General features: G+C 47.9%; 2 protein-coding genes across 10 annotated transcripts in view; one reads left to right on the forward strand and one right to left on the reverse strand.

The window, feature by feature from the left end:
* The window catches only part of Baz2a (bromodomain adjacent to zinc finger domain 2A), a 37,478-nt gene extending 35,485 nt beyond the window's left edge, over window positions 1–1,993 (forward strand). The window contains exons 25-28 of the mRNA XM_051170882.1: window positions 38–184; window positions 798–1,006; window positions 1,092–1,235; window positions 1,327–1,993. Of these exons, the coding sequence (XP_051026839.1) occupies window positions 38–184; window positions 798–1,006; window positions 1,092–1,235; window positions 1,327–1,492 (666 nt within the window). The 3' untranslated portion in view covers window positions 1,493–1,993. The remainder of the gene's footprint in view (window positions 1–37; window positions 185–797; window positions 1,007–1,091; window positions 1,236–1,326) is intronic.
* Window positions 1,994–6,767: 4,774 nt separating this feature from the next.
* Window positions 6,768–14,601, reverse strand: part of Rbms2 (RNA binding motif single stranded interacting protein 2) — a 31,927-nt gene continuing 24,093 nt past the window's right edge. For 2 of the 9 annotated variants that reach the window (XM_051170090.1, XM_051170087.1), the window contains exons 6-14: window positions 11,933–12,012; window positions 11,735–11,844; window positions 11,499–11,545; window positions 11,272–11,365; window positions 9,556–9,633; window positions 8,950–9,060; window positions 8,419–8,499; window positions 7,969–8,053; window positions 6,768–7,615 (exon numbers count right to left, since the gene is read on the reverse strand). In XM_051170090.1, the coding sequence (XP_051026047.1) occupies window positions 7,973–8,053; window positions 8,419–8,499; window positions 8,950–9,060; window positions 9,556–9,633; window positions 11,272–11,365; window positions 11,499–11,545; window positions 11,735–11,844; window positions 11,933–12,012 (682 nt within the window). In that variant the 3' untranslated portion in view covers window positions 6,768–7,615; window positions 7,969–7,972. The remainder of the gene's footprint in view (window positions 7,616–7,968; window positions 8,054–8,418; window positions 8,500–8,949; window positions 9,061–9,555; window positions 9,634–11,271; window positions 11,366–11,498; window positions 11,546–11,734; window positions 11,845–11,932; window positions 12,013–14,601) is intronic. The other 7 variants (XM_051170089.1, XM_051170088.1, XM_051170091.1 and 4 more) reach the window with 7 other exon arrangements.

Here is a 14,601-nt window from a genome sequence, read left to right on the forward strand (position 1 = left end):
TAAGGACTCGCTCTACCTCCTCACAATGTTGGTCCAGACCTGCCTCGTCTGCCGGAAGGGCGACAATGACGAGTTTCTCCTGCTTTGTGATGGGTGTGACCGAGGCTGCCACATTTACTGTCATCGGCCCAAGATGGAGACTGTCCCAGAAGGGGACTGGTTCTGTGCTGTCTGTCTGGCCCAGGTAAGGTTTCTACTGTCTGATCCCCATTCTCAAGAAGGATTTGATTTGGTTTGGTTTTTTGTGAGAGGGTTTCTCTGTGTAGCCCTGGCTGTCCTGGAACTTGCTTTGTAGACCAGGCTGGTCTTGAACTCACAGAGATCCACTTGCCCCTGCCTCCCAAGGGCTGGGATTACAGGCATTTGCCCAGCTCAGAGATTCTTGTTTTGTTTTGTTTTGTTTTTCAAGACAGGGTTTCTCTGTGTAGCCAGCCTTGGCTATCCTGGACTCAACTTTGTAGACCAGGCTGGCCTCAGGAATTCACAGAGATCCATCTGCCTCTGCCTCCCTGAGTGTTGGGATTAGAGGTGTGAGCCACCACACTTGACTCCTTTTTTCCTTTAAACCACCAGTCCCACAGATGTCCCCAGGGATGAGTCTCTGACTGCAGTCATCTCTATGAAATAGGAATGATTATTGTTAATTTTACTGCCCTTCTCCTTGATTACCTAAATGAATTCACATGCTGGCTTATGTGTGAACATTTGAAGCCACAACCATACATAGGCAGGATTCTAGTGAACAGGGGGGCAAGCAGCATAGCCCTACACTGCTGCTCACCTATGCCTATCCTCAGCAGGGAGAGAAAGAATTCACTCAGAGACCTGGTTTTCCAAAACGAGGCCAGAAACGGAAAAGTAGTTTTCCACTGAACTTCCCAGAGGGTGACAGCCGGCGTGGGAGGGTGCTGTCAAGGAGCCGAGAACACCCAGAAGATGGGGTGTCTCCCTCCAAGAGACGGCGACTGTCAATGAGAAACCAGCACAGCGACCTCACATTCTGCGAGTGAGTCAGTGAGTTGTAGGACTAGCCTGCCCTTTCTGTGGCAGAGGAGCTGGGAGAGTCAGCATGTGCTTCCTGTGTGTACCAGGGTTATTCTGATGGAGATGGAGTCCCATGACGCAGCCTGGCCTTTCCTGGAGCCTGTGAACCCTCGCCTAGTGAGTGGGTACCGGCGTGTCATCAAGAACCCCATGGATTTTTCTACCATGCGAGAACGGCTGCTCCGGGGAGGGTAAGATGATGCACTCTCCTGGTTGTTCCTGTCACCCTGCTCAAGCATACTGCTCAGAGCTAACAGCTCACAGCCCATCTCCCTTGCCCAGGTACACTAGCTCTGAGGAGTTTGCAGCTGATGCCCTGCTAGTTTTTGACAACTGCCAGACCTTCAACGAGGATGACTCTGAAGTGGGCAAGGCTGGGCACATCATGCGCCGCTTCTTTGAGAGCCGCTGGGAGGAATTTTATCAGGGAAAACAGGCCAATCTGTGAGGCGAGGAAGGTGGGAGTCACCTTGTGGCATCTTCTCCAACCTTCCAAACGAAAGCCTGCCACTCTGACCTGCTGATGGCTGCCCTGGGTGGACTCTGGTCCTGACCCTTGGCAGTGCCCACATCCTCTTGTTCCTGATCCCTTTTCTCTCTTGTTCCTCATGCTCCTCAAATAAGAGATGTAGAGATGAGGTCCTTCTGGACAGAAAGCCAAAAAAGAAAGAATTTTTTTTTCCTAATTGAAGTGGAGAGGGGTAAAGAAGCCCTCCTCCCACCCCCAGCTTCCTCCCCTCCCTGTACATGCCCCAGCATCCTGGGGTTATTTAACAATAGCAATAGTCCTAGTGAATGTGTAAAACCGAGAAACACTCTGTACTGTGTGTGGACCCGCAGTGACGGCCAGTAAAGTGGACTTAACTCCCAGGTGTGTCGAGCCGGACACCGGGCCCTGGACATGCTGCTTCCATGTTCAGCCCTTCCTGCTTCTCGCTTTCTCTCTCTTTTCTTTTCTTACTCCTCCTCCTACCCAATAATGTAAAACTATCTTGTACGGGTTCTAACTTTCCCTTCCCTCCCCAGTCTCCTTCCCCTGTGTGGAAAGCTAACGTTCAGAGTTCCCCTGTCTTTCTGTCCTCACCTTCTGCCAATAGTTAACCCTCTTAAGATGTTGACTCCTCATCACATGCTGAGTTTCTAGCCTTTTCTGAAACTCTAGATGGGGAGCCGGACAGGTGGGCAGGTGCCCTAGGCCTTCCAGCCTCCTTCCCCTGCTTCCCAAACCTCCCTCTTGGGAACTCCTCAGGGACAACTACTGCTGAGTCTGAGTGCTCCTCCGAGATGGAGGCCTGGTAGCAATTGACTGGCCTCAGGGAGAGGGGGAGAGAGGCGGGTGTGTGTGTGTGTGTATGTATGTGTGTGTGTGTACGTGTACACTTGCACACACGAGAGCTGTGATTGTGACCCTGTTTAATGTAATGTTTTTATTCCCACCCTTCCCATTGTTTCATACCATCACGTTTTGTCTTGGGGAAAACACAGGAACTATTTCTCTGGAGACAAGGCTGTCTCTCCTCATGGTCATTTCTGTTCCAGCCTCTTCAAACTGTGCAATCTTCTCAGCAGGAACTCCCTCCTCTCTCATTAGCTTTGAGTCTTGAGCTTTTGCTGGGAGACAGGTAGAACTGGATCTTTCCTAAACCATGAGTGTCTGGGTTGAGCTGTGTTTTCCTTCCTCACACCTACTGTCCCCAGGGCCCTTCCCCAGCAGCAGAGATCCTGGAGCACATGATGGGCAGCAGCTCTGGGTCTACCACTGCCCTGTGTGTAATTAACCCAGGTTAAGCCCCAGCACATGAGAGGAAAGCTGCTAACTGAGCTATAGCCATGGGCCACTGGCCCCTGCTTTCCTGCTCAGCAGAGCCCCTCCCACCAGAAATTACGGGTACTTGCACTGAGGAGGTGGCTGCTAGCTGGCCTAAGCAGAGAGCTGAGGCACCCAAGCTGTGTTCCATGGGTGGGCGGAGGGTGCCAGGTGAGGGGCAGCATTTCTGTACTCCAGCAGTGCTGAAGGGTGGGGGGCAGCACAGGCTCCTGTGCAGCCCCTGTTCCTTTTCAGCTCGCCCTCACCCCACTCCCTAACCCCATTGCCTATTTCTAAAGTCGCCTTTTCTGTCGATAAACCTCAAAACTTAATTTTATTTGATATTTTTTTTTTTTGCTTTTAAATAAGAAGTGGATTGAAGACTATTTGAATTGACTTTATATTATGCATAAATATTTATATTTTATCTAAATAACTGCGCCGTAACAAACTTTGTGTTAGTCAGATGTTCGGAAATGTTATAGTTGGGGGTAACTCTTTTCCCCATGGTAAGTTTCCCCTGGCATAAAATGTACTGGAGTCGTTCATTATTGGTGGTACTGTGGGGAGAGTGGGGCCACAGTCCTGGCCTTGTGCTCCTCTCCACCTCCACCTCTTTCCCTAGGGACCAGGCCCTGGAGGTCCGAGACTGGATTTGAAGAAGTGGGGGCTGAAGGGACTGAGGCGTAGGACATGCTCAGAGGGGCCATTTCTCACTTTTCCTTCCTCATCTTCACTGCCCCTCAAGCTAGGTGGATTCTCTGATTGACAAAGAGTATTTGGTAGGGAAAGCAGGTTAAAGATAAAAAGAGCCCACCCTGTCCTTCATGTCCCCTCTCCTGTCTGGTAATAGCAAGAAACCATCAACACCAACAAGTTCCCATGTTCCTTTTACAACAAAGGGACTGACTTTTATATAACCAAATGTGGTGTTTTAGTGACTTTTTGATAATGTACAGTTTTTTGTGAATTTAAATTTATTTCTTTCTATATTTTTAGGACCAATCTCATTTTTAATAAGGTTTAAAAAAAGGAAAAAAAAGTCTAGATTAAAAAAAAAACTCGTTTTTGCCATGTGATGTTCCACAGGTGCGGCTGTAGAAAGTGCTTGTCATTGAATAAACCACGTTTGATAGAGACTCAAGATGACTTGCGTGTTTCTCTAATGAAGAAAGCCATCCCTAAGGTAGAGATGGGTGTGGGTATGTCCACCTCCCAGGTAGACCTAATGTGCTGTCACCAGTTTTCCCTCTACAGTGATAAACAAGACGCTAAGACGGGCCTTTGTGTTTTATTTATTTATTTATTAAAGAAAAAAGGTTAAAGTTAGCAAAAGTAAAGCTCTTATAAATCACAGGGAAGGAGAGCAAGCGAGAGAGAGGTAGTATTCGAGCACGGAAGAATATAGAACTGCAGGTTTCTGGGTAAAGGGAATATGTATAAATTAACTTGCTCTCCTGGGTGATAAGTGCATCCAATAGCCATCACCCGGCCCACTCAGAGAGGGGCAGGAGCTGTTCAAGCCACAAGCAGCTCTGTGGCAGCCACCCATCAGTCCTCTTACTCTGGGGTCTTAAGCTGCTCCAAAGTTGGCATCAGACTACACAGCTCAGCCGCTGGCTTGTCGTACAGGGGCGATCTGGAGAGTTCACACTTGTAGGTGATCAGGGAGCAATGTCACTAAAGATAGTCCAGAAAGAGCAGTGTCAACTTAGACCTGAAGAGCTTGCATTTGTCCTAAGGATGATGTTAAGCTAGTAGGCGCTTGTGCCTTGTTGAATCGGGAGACTGAGGTAGTTGAGTAATGAGGACGAGGAAGCTTGGAGATTTGCTTGGACGGTAAATGCTTATCGTGAATAAGCAAACAGAGAAGAGAGATTGTGGGGAAAATGAGAGCATCACTGCCACATGGAGACTAACACAGACTGGTTTTAGCTGCTGAGGGAAGGCAGGCTCTTGTAGAGCCTGAATCTACTTCAGGAGTGCCCTGATACCTGAAGGCACTTCAGAAGACAGGCTAACAAGGCACATCTTGAGAGATGAGCTGACAGACTCAGATCTCGGAAAGGCTAGGTGAGTTTGGGCCTGACCACCTACTCAGCTGCATCGCTCTTGACAACAAGTAGGCCTCAGTGGTGCAGTTCCACTTTCCAGAGGCTAGGGGGACTCAGAGGGATGCCTGCTTGTTGGGAGAGACCCTTCCCCCTGTAGCAGTTAATGCCTCACCACTGCCTTATCTTTACTATTGATAAGAGCTGTTCCCTCACAGGCTTTGGGCAGCTCTTCAAATCTTTGGGTTAAAACACTAAAAACACCTCATTGTTCCCACGTCTTCCTAGTTAATGCCAGCACCTTCTCCGTCTGGAGCCTCGAGCCTAGTAAAGGATTGCACATCACTGGTGTAGGCTTTGGTTATGTTCTAACTGGAAACAAAAACACAAAAGTGCTACCTCATTTTAAGAGTGGTATGAGCATCTATAATGAGTGGGGGATAGATGTTAAGTACAGAAAGAAAAACCTGGCCTTCATTCACACAGGATTCAGGCATGTATTAAGAGCCTTGGGCAGCGTGGTGGAGCAATGGCTTACAGCTCTCCCTGGCTTCCCAGGAAGCCGTTTAGTATGGACCATCCCTCACAGCTGCATCCAGTTGTCTCCAGTCACTACTTTCTGGAGCAGTGAGCTAATGAGAGGGAAAGAATGGATGGAATCACCAAGCAGAAGTTATGCAGTGCCATTTAGCTACTATAAAAATAAAATTACAAGTTGTCCTCTTTTCCCATGCTTCACACCTGTTCAGCCAGAAACACTGGACTCTAACCAGCGTGCTCACATGAGGGAAACCTCAAAAGGTAATTCAAACTGTACAGCCATCAGCAACAGTGGCAAAGAGGACTGTCCACAGGACCCTGCTTGTCAGGATGGTTTGCTGTCACTGAGAGGTAGAGCCCTTTAACTGGATGTACCTGCCTCAGGCTGGAAGCTCCAGTGAGAAAGCTGGTAATTCTGTACTTTATACTCTGCTGTCCACTGCCCTCAGCCCTTTATTCCCAGAACGCACAGCACAACCACGCCTGGAGTCCCACACAGCTGTGGAAACAGCTTCCTCTTCCACACCAGCCTCTGCACGTGTGTCCCCGTAACTATCTCGTGGAGGTGTGTGTACCTGTGACAGTGTGTGAGGAAGGCCTTGTAGAGGGGGACAGTTTTGAAATGCCTGTCTTTAAGGTCCCTTAGGTAATGAGCTGGGTGTATTATTGTCTTTTTCTATTCTAGCACCCTGTTGTCCTTCCACAAGAAGGAATATTATTTCTGGTGTTCTGGCTCCCTGGGGAAGGGGTCCAAACACACCAGGGCTAGGCAGGGAACTCTGCAAGGAGAGCCCAGTCCTTCCTCAAGCATGCACACAGAACAGTTTCCACTTTCATCCCTTCAAACCACGTGCATACAACCAAGAGTGAGCCCTGCTAAGACGGCTCCTGCTGAATTAAGTGATTCGACAAGGTACAGCATAAGTAAAGCCATGTGTGGTTTGGATGACATACTGTGAGACCCTAGACAGAATGATCCTCCAGAAGGCAGAATGGTCAGAATTCAAAGTCATAGCTGGCACTACTGGTCAGTTACAGGAAGGTTACAGGCTCTGTGTTGGGGATTTCACCTACCCCAAAAGGTACAAACATACTTTGGTTAGATAAATCTGCTTGGGAGGGAGGGGTGAGGTGGGGCTGTGTACTGTCTGGTGTTGAGGACCATCCTTGGTCTGTGACAACTACTTGCCAAGCATACATGACCAATCTCCAGGCATGGCAATCAGGGATGATAGGCAGCAGCATAGATGGCAGCAGCTTGTTGGGGACAAATCCACCTCCAGGTAAAGTGAGGGACAGAGCTTCCTCGGCGCGGAGGGCTGTGAGACCTTGGGCAGAATGAAGACCCTCCAGGAGGCAGAGCAGGTGTCCCAGGGTCCTGAAGCTGGATGACACTTGTCTGTAGCACTGTCCACCAGATTTGGCTTCCAAAGGCTGCACAATGTCACTCATCTGCTTCCTGAAGGCAAAGTGTAGTCTCTCTTGTCTCCTAGGACAGGAGGGCAGTGGGAAAGCCACCTCTACTGTCCGCACTTCTCTACTTGTGTGTTGCTCTCCCTTCCCCCAGTTCCACATGAAATTTAAGTCAATTTTACAAATTAAAAACTGTAAAAAAGAGTCAGGTGCATGCCTGTAATCCCAGCACTTGAGGCAGAGGCAGGTAGATCTCTTGTGAGTTCAAGGCCAAGCCTTGAGTTCAAGGACAACCAGGGCTACACAGAGAAACCCTGTCTTGAAAAACCAAACAGAAACTATAAAAAGGCAAAGTAGGCAGGCTCGGCTAAATGTAAAAGGAAAAAAATCTGGACAAGAAGTTTTAAAAAAAAAAAAAAGCCAACTAGCCAGGCATAGTGGTGCACTCAGGAAACAGAGTTCAAGGCCAGTCTGGTCTACGTTCCCTGACTTAAAGGGTGGGAGGTGCAGTGTGTGAGCTGAGAACTTTGCAAAACAAAATTTAAGTCTGCATATTAAAACGCATACTGACAAATATCAAAAATAGTCCGTAACTAGTTTCGGCACTCAGGGCTCCTTCATCGATTCTCCAGCACTATTTTTTCTTCTTTTTTAAAGAAATCGTTTAAAAAGTCTTCCTAAGCAATTCCAACATACACAAACCTTTTCATGAGGACCAGAAGCAGCTCAGCCGGAGTCTTTGGGGTAGGGGAAAGGTTCACTGCAATTAAATACAAAGCAAGAAACTTCTTTGCAAAAGAAAAGACTTTTTGATCTTAAATGTAGCACAAACAAAAAGCAACATGGTTCCCCAGGTTCTATCAGCCATGGGAAACTAGCCCAAGGAAGAGTGCCGGGGCCTGTGAGGGAACACTGGCCACTGTTAGTGCTCAACACGGTCTATAGATGGGCTTGCAACCTGCTGAACCTTCGGAAGTCTGTTTAACAAAGATGAGGCAAGAATCCCAAAGGAGGCATAGGCTGGAGCAGGTATGGAGGGGTGTGACAGCTAACCTGTCTGGCTATAGGCCAGACCAAGCAGCAAGCAGCTATCTCCCATCATAAAGGTCTTACCTCATTACTTGCTGAACTGGAAAGGATAGAGCCCATGGTCTGAGGGGGTCTCCACTGCCACTTGGTTCTGCTGACCACTACTCTCCTGTATCAAGGTCAAGGAAAGTTACTGAAGCATTCCCCTGCTCAGTTCCCACTGAAGAAGCCTCCCCAACTCACCCACTCCCCAGCCGCAGGTGTGCACACAGCATCCAGGAGAGAGGGCGAAATAGTCCAGCTGCTTTAAAAAACACTTAAACAACTGCTCATTTTCAGAGCATTGAAGCAACCGAAGTTAGCAACCTAACTGAGCTGAGCAGGCTGGCTGAGAACAGCAGGGAAGCCTTCTTCCTGAGCGCCTCACACCCACCAGTGAAGAAGAGTCAGCAGTGCTGAGAGACTGGGCTTGCTCAGGACAGAAATCTGCCTTTCATGTGTGCTACCCTCACTGCAAAGAAGGAATGCTCCTACCTCAACAGAAACACTGGAGGAAGGCACAGTGGGATACTGGGAGACGCAAGCTCCTTGCATAGCGGCCGCGGCTGGCATGAACTGGAATGAAAAACAGTGTTTCTGAGCTAGAATAAAGCACTTGGGAGCTTTGGGGAACACAGCTAATTCATTGGTGTGGGTGCTTCTTAAAAGTGTTCCTGGGGCACTGGCTAGTCACGGCCTCTTGACCTCCTCACCTCTTCCTCCACACCCTCACTTTCCTGCAAAAGGTGAGCTTCACCCCTTTCTTAGCACCCCCAATGAGATGTTCCCGGGAGCCTACTAGAGTACACTCATGTTGAGAACATCCTGGTTCTGTGACAGGTTCTTTCCTGTGTACTGGTGGCCTTGAACCTTTGACAGTCTTCCTGCCCCAGCCTCCTGAGTACAGCTCTGAGTGCACCTTTACTGGCCCTGAAACACTTCAATCCTCCTAACTATGGTGCCAAGGAGCATCTCACAGGCAGTTCTTACTCTGCAGGAGTTGATAATCTAGAGACAATCCTTTACCGTGCCCAAGCTGTTGAGTGACAGGTGGCCCAGTTGCTGGGTAAGATGTCCCATCAGGGAGGCAGGCTGGAGAGAGAGGGGATGGTCCATCCCTGGTGTCAGAACTGAGCCCTAGAGAATGCAATGAAGGACAAGGTTATGCAGCACAGGCTCATGGGGCAAGCAGAGCCACCAACATTTTGTTTCCTTTTTTTTTTTTTTTTTTTTTTAAAGACAGGGTTTCTCTGTGTAGCCCTTGCTGTCCTAGAACTCTCTTTATAGACCAGGCTGTCCTCAAACTCAGAGATCTGCCTGCCTCTGCCTCCCAAGTGCTGCGATTAAAGGTGTGTGTCACTACACCCAGACTTTTATTTGCTTTTTAAGAATAGTTTACTAACTGCAAATAAGTGGCAAGCAAGCTGCACAGGAGCTACAGAACTGTCTTGAGAGTAGCCCGGCTCTGCAATACAAACGGCACCCTGACCTTCAGTCTGTAGAATCACAGAATTTAGGTTTACTGTTGGTTTGCACAATGCACCGAGCCAGAACTCACACCCACGTATCCTGTCATCAAAGCCCTTTGCTTTTGTTTACAGCTCTTGCTTCTGCCCACTTCTGAACACTCACTGAAGGCTGCATGAGGTACGACTGGTGTTGCATCCAAGATGGGTTAGGTACTTGTAGAGGAGACGTCTGAGTCATTCTCTGATACAAGCAAAAACAAATAAACGTTAACTCCCTAGGCTCAGTGATAGAGAATGCTCAGCAACCCCCCACACTGACATGTCCCTTCAGAACAAAAGCTGTCAGCGGGTGGTGGTGGCGCAGGCCTGTAATCCCAGCACTCAGGAAGCAGAGGCAGGGGCATCGCTGTGAGTTCAGGCCAGTCTGGTCTACAAAGAGAGTTCCAGGATAGTCAGAGCTACACAGAGAAACCTGTCTTGAAAAAAACAAAACAGGGGCTGGAGAGATGGCTCAGTGGTTAAGAGCACTGCCTGCTCTTCCAAAGGACCCGGGTTCAATTCTCAGCATCCACATGGCAGCTCACAACTGTCTGTAATGCCAAGATCTGACACTTTCACACCAATGCACATGGATTAAAATTAAATAAGACATTTCTTTTTAAAAGAAAAAAATAAGAAAAACCAAACAAACAAAAGCCAGGCATGGTGGCGCACACCTCTAATCCCAGCACCCGGGAGGCAGAGGCAGGTGAATCTCTGTGAGTTCGAGGCCAGCCTGGTCTACAAAAGTGAGTCCAGGACAGCCAGGACTACACAGAAAGACTCTGTCTTGGGCGGTGGTGGCACACGCCTTTAATCCCAGCACTAGGAAAGCAGAAGCAGGTGGATCTGAGTCCCAGACCAGCCAGGGCTGTATATTGAGACCCTGTTTCAACAACTTTAAAAATGAAAAAGAACAAGCTGTTTACCAATACTAGCAGCTTACAACTCAAGACACCCAGTTAAGCATAGGCAAAGGAGCTGATAAAATAGCCCAGCAGGTAAAGGCGTCTGTTACCAAATCTGATGACCTGAATTAGGTCCCCAGAACCTACCAAGTAGAGGGAGGGAAGGAGAGAGAGAGAGAGAGAGAGAGAGAACAGAGAACGCACACACAGAATGCACAAAAAATACACAGAGAATAAACACAGAGAACAGAGAATGGACAGAGAACACAGAACACCACATACACAGCACATGCACAGAGAACACACAAAAAAAAACATACACACACACGGAGAGGGGGAGAGAGAATAAAATGATCTTAAAAGAAGATATTGGGGCTGGGAGACGGTTCTGCTTTCCCAGAGAACTCTGGATTGGTTCCCAGCACACACTTAGTGCACACAGATACATGCAAGCAAAATACTCATACACATAAAGTAAAAGATGTTGTAAGAATAACAAAATATTTTAAATATGGTTACATTTTTTATAAAATAAATTACTCCCAAAGCCCCACACATGAACTTACTCACATGAAAGTCATATACAAAAGGCAGTGAACACAAGTTTACTTGGGATGGTAAAAAGAAAATGACTTTCTTTTTTGAAACAAGGTCTCTCTTATGTAACCCTGGATGTCCTGGAACTCATTCTGTAGATCAGGCTGTCCTGGAACTCACACAGATCCACCTCTGCCTCCAGAGTGCTGGGATTAAATGTATGCACCACCATGCCAGCCCAAGAGGATGCCTCTAAAACTGTTTATATACACACAAACTATGCATGGGCATATACACATACAGGAATACATGCTGTTTATATACATGCATAAATCACACATTACACTCCTATATACCATTACTTGTGTACTTCAAAGAAAAGCCCCACAGCTTACCTGATAGGAGGACACAGGAGATGGAAGATACGGGGAGAGTGCAGACTGAGCAAGCATCCTGCTGTGAGCAATACTGTAAGGGGCTGGGTACAACCTATAGGAAAGAGCTTTGTTCAGTAAGAAGCCTCAGGGAACCAGAGCTACCTCCACTGCTATTTGAGAACCAAAGTGCCTGGACACAAATCACTGATCTTTTCAGGTGATTTAATTACATGAAATACCCTTACCCATTCTGAAGAGCCGCGGTGGGGTCATAGGTCAAGGCCATACCACCCTGTAAGAAAGAATGCAGTGTTCATATTGCAAACCCAGAGGACCCACACGTCCCACCAGGGCTTTTGGGGGACTGTATAGGTTGTAAAACTGCACTGAAAATCAAGGAACATGCAGCAGGGCTCGGCCACACATCCTGCTCCCAAAGCCAATGCCTCTAGTGTGTGTACTTCCTCAGAGATCTTTTTACCATTTCTCCGTTCCTTGGCCAGGCTCGTCCATTTTGCACAAATTTTCCATGGTTTTGTCGTTTCTTTGGCCCACCATCAGCAAATTTGCAAAGCAAGGGGTCAGAGGGTGCTGGTGAGAGAACAAGCGGACAGTTGCTGGGCCACCGTACAGCGTTCACACCTCCAGTGGCTCCCAGCCCACGTCCCAGAGGCCTCACCTGCTACTCCAGGGGGTGTCTTTATATACTTTCCATTAAAGTGGGTGATGACAGCTTCACACGTCTCTGTGGACTCCATCCTAAGACACATATGAGGAATAAGGCTCTCACCTGCCCAGGATGTGTGTTCTGCAGACATCCAGTGAGAAAACCCAAGTTCCTAGCCCCACAAAATGCTCAAGAAGTTACGTAAGATACACACATGGAGTTTCTGTTGCAAAGCTGTTGCTTTCCCTTTTTATTCTTATTTATTTTGTTTATTTTTTGTTTTTTCCAGACAGGATTTCTCTGGTTGGCCTGGAACTCTCTTTGTAGACCAGGCTGGCCTGGAACTCACAATAATCCGCCTGCCACCACGCCCGGCTCCTTTTTTATTTTTAAAGACAGAATGTGTGTATATAGACCTCTGGCTGGCCTCGAACCCTCTACCTAAGGATGACTTTGATCTGATTCTCCTGCCTCAGTGTTGCCATTGCAGTAACACTCCTGCATGTCTGGTTTTTATGCAGTGGTGGAGTTTGTCGAGTAAGACAAGAAAATGCTCAGGAGTCCATCCCAGCCCTTTACTGTAAAATTCCTAGTGGAGGGCTGAGGTTGAGTGGGAAAAGGCCTGTGCCCACAGGGGCAGTAACTTGAGTCCCATCCCACAGGGTATAAGGAGAAATCCAACTTCTCTGGTCATCCTCTGAGTTCAACACATGCGCATTTGTACACAATAAACAAATAAAGTTTTTCAAGTGTCTGTTAAACAATTTTTTTAAAAAATCCTAATGATGCCAGCATGGCGGTGCACTCCTTTACTCTCAGCGCTCAGGAAGAAGGGGCAGGTGCTCTGAGAGCTCGAGGCCAGCCTGGGTCTTCTTATCAAGTTCCAGGCTAGTTAGGACTAAAATGAGACCCCCATCTCGCCAGGTGCAGGGACACACACCTTTAATCCCAGCACTAGGGAGGCAGAGGCAGGCAGATCTCTGTGAGTTCGAGGCCAGCCTGGTCTACAGAGTGAGTCCAGGACAGCCAGGGCTACACAGAGAGACCCTGTCTCAAAAAACCAACCAAACAAACAACCAGAAAGAAAGGGGGGGAGGCCGAGAACTTGTCTCAAAAAAGGGAGTGAGGGGAAGTAAAGAAACGGCTCAGTGGGTAAAATTACTTATTGCTCTTGCAGAGGACCCAGGTTCTGTTTCAAGAGCTCACAACAATGTATAACTCCAGGTTTGGTGCCCTCATCTGACCTCTGAAGGCAACAGGCTCAGACACATAAAAATAAATATTAAAAGCTTTGTTTCTGGGCTGGAGAGATGGCTCAGAGGTTAAGAGCACTGTCTGTTCTTCCAAAGGTCCTGAGTTCAATTCACAGCAACCACATGGTGGCTCAAAACCATCTATAATGAGATCTGGTGCCCTCTTCCAGCGTGCAGGTGTGTATGCAGGCAGAACACTGTATATGCAATAAGTTTTTTAAATTTTCTTTTTTTTTTTTTTGGTTTTTCGAGACAAGGTTTCTCTGTCTTGGACTCGCTTTGTAGAACAGGCTGGTCTTGAACTTACAGAGATCCTCCTGCCTCTGCCTCCCAAGTGCTGGGATTAAAGGCGTGTGCCGCCACGCCCAGTTAATTTTTTTTTAATTTCTAAATTTTGTTTCTTTGATGAAACAATATGAACTATGGTTTTGTTGATACTTATTTTTATTTCTGGAAATAATTATGAAGGCCCAGTTAGCTGTGACATATTGTTCTCTGGCAGTAGAAGCTCACTGTGCCAGTGAGATAGCTCAGTGGTAAAGGTACTACAGCCAGGCCTGAGGAGCTAAGTGATCCCCAGAACACACACAGAGTGAAGGGAGAGAAGTGACTCCTGTGGGCGTCCTCTGGCCTCCACAGAAGTGCTATGGCATACTTGTTTCCCCCACAGGGGTTTCCCTGTGTAGCCTTGCCTGTCCTGGACCTCAATGTGTAGACCAGGCTGGCCTCGAACTCAGAGATCCGACTGCTTCTGCCTTCCAGATGCTGGGAAAAAAGGTGTGTGCCACCATCACCTAGCATAAATAAATGGTTTTTAAAGGGGGTGAGGGCTTGTGTTTCATGAAGAGAGAAGCGGCTATGTCAGGAATTATTTCATTACAGCTTCCTGCTGGGGGGGGAAAAGCACCGAGAGAGAAATGGTGTAGGTGCCACCCAAAGCTCTACAGTGAGAACACTCAGGGAAGCAGGGAACCCCTGCGTGGTTCCTCCTCTTCTTCGTTTTCTAAAATGGGAATCTTTTCGTATACAGCTCGTGTTAGCTCTGACCTGGACATCCCCCTGTCTCAGTCTGCACATGAGAGGATTTCAGCGGCTCTACCCTTGGGCTGGCTCGGCAGGTCAAGGAGCCGGCTTCCCAGTCTAGCAACATGAGTTTGACCCTGGAACCAACATGGTAAAGAGGAGAACCCATTCCTAAAGTTGTCCCCTGACCTATGCGCTCCTGCTGTGGCACTTGCACATCCACACGAATACACATAAAATACAACTAAACAAAACACTGGCTGTCCTTTAATCCAGCTACTGGTGAGGTGGGACTCAAAGTCTACTAAATTACCGGGTGAGAGCCAGGCAGTGGTGGCGCACGCCATTAATCCCAGCACTCAGGAGGCAGAGGCAGGCGGATCTCTGTGAGTTTGAGGCCAGCCT

The sequence above is a fragment of the Acomys russatus genome, chromosome 28 (genome assembly GCF_903995435.1).
Source record: "Acomys russatus chromosome 28, mAcoRus1.1, whole genome shotgun sequence".
Classification (NCBI taxonomy): domain Eukaryota; kingdom Metazoa; phylum Chordata; class Mammalia; order Rodentia; family Muridae; genus Acomys; species Acomys russatus.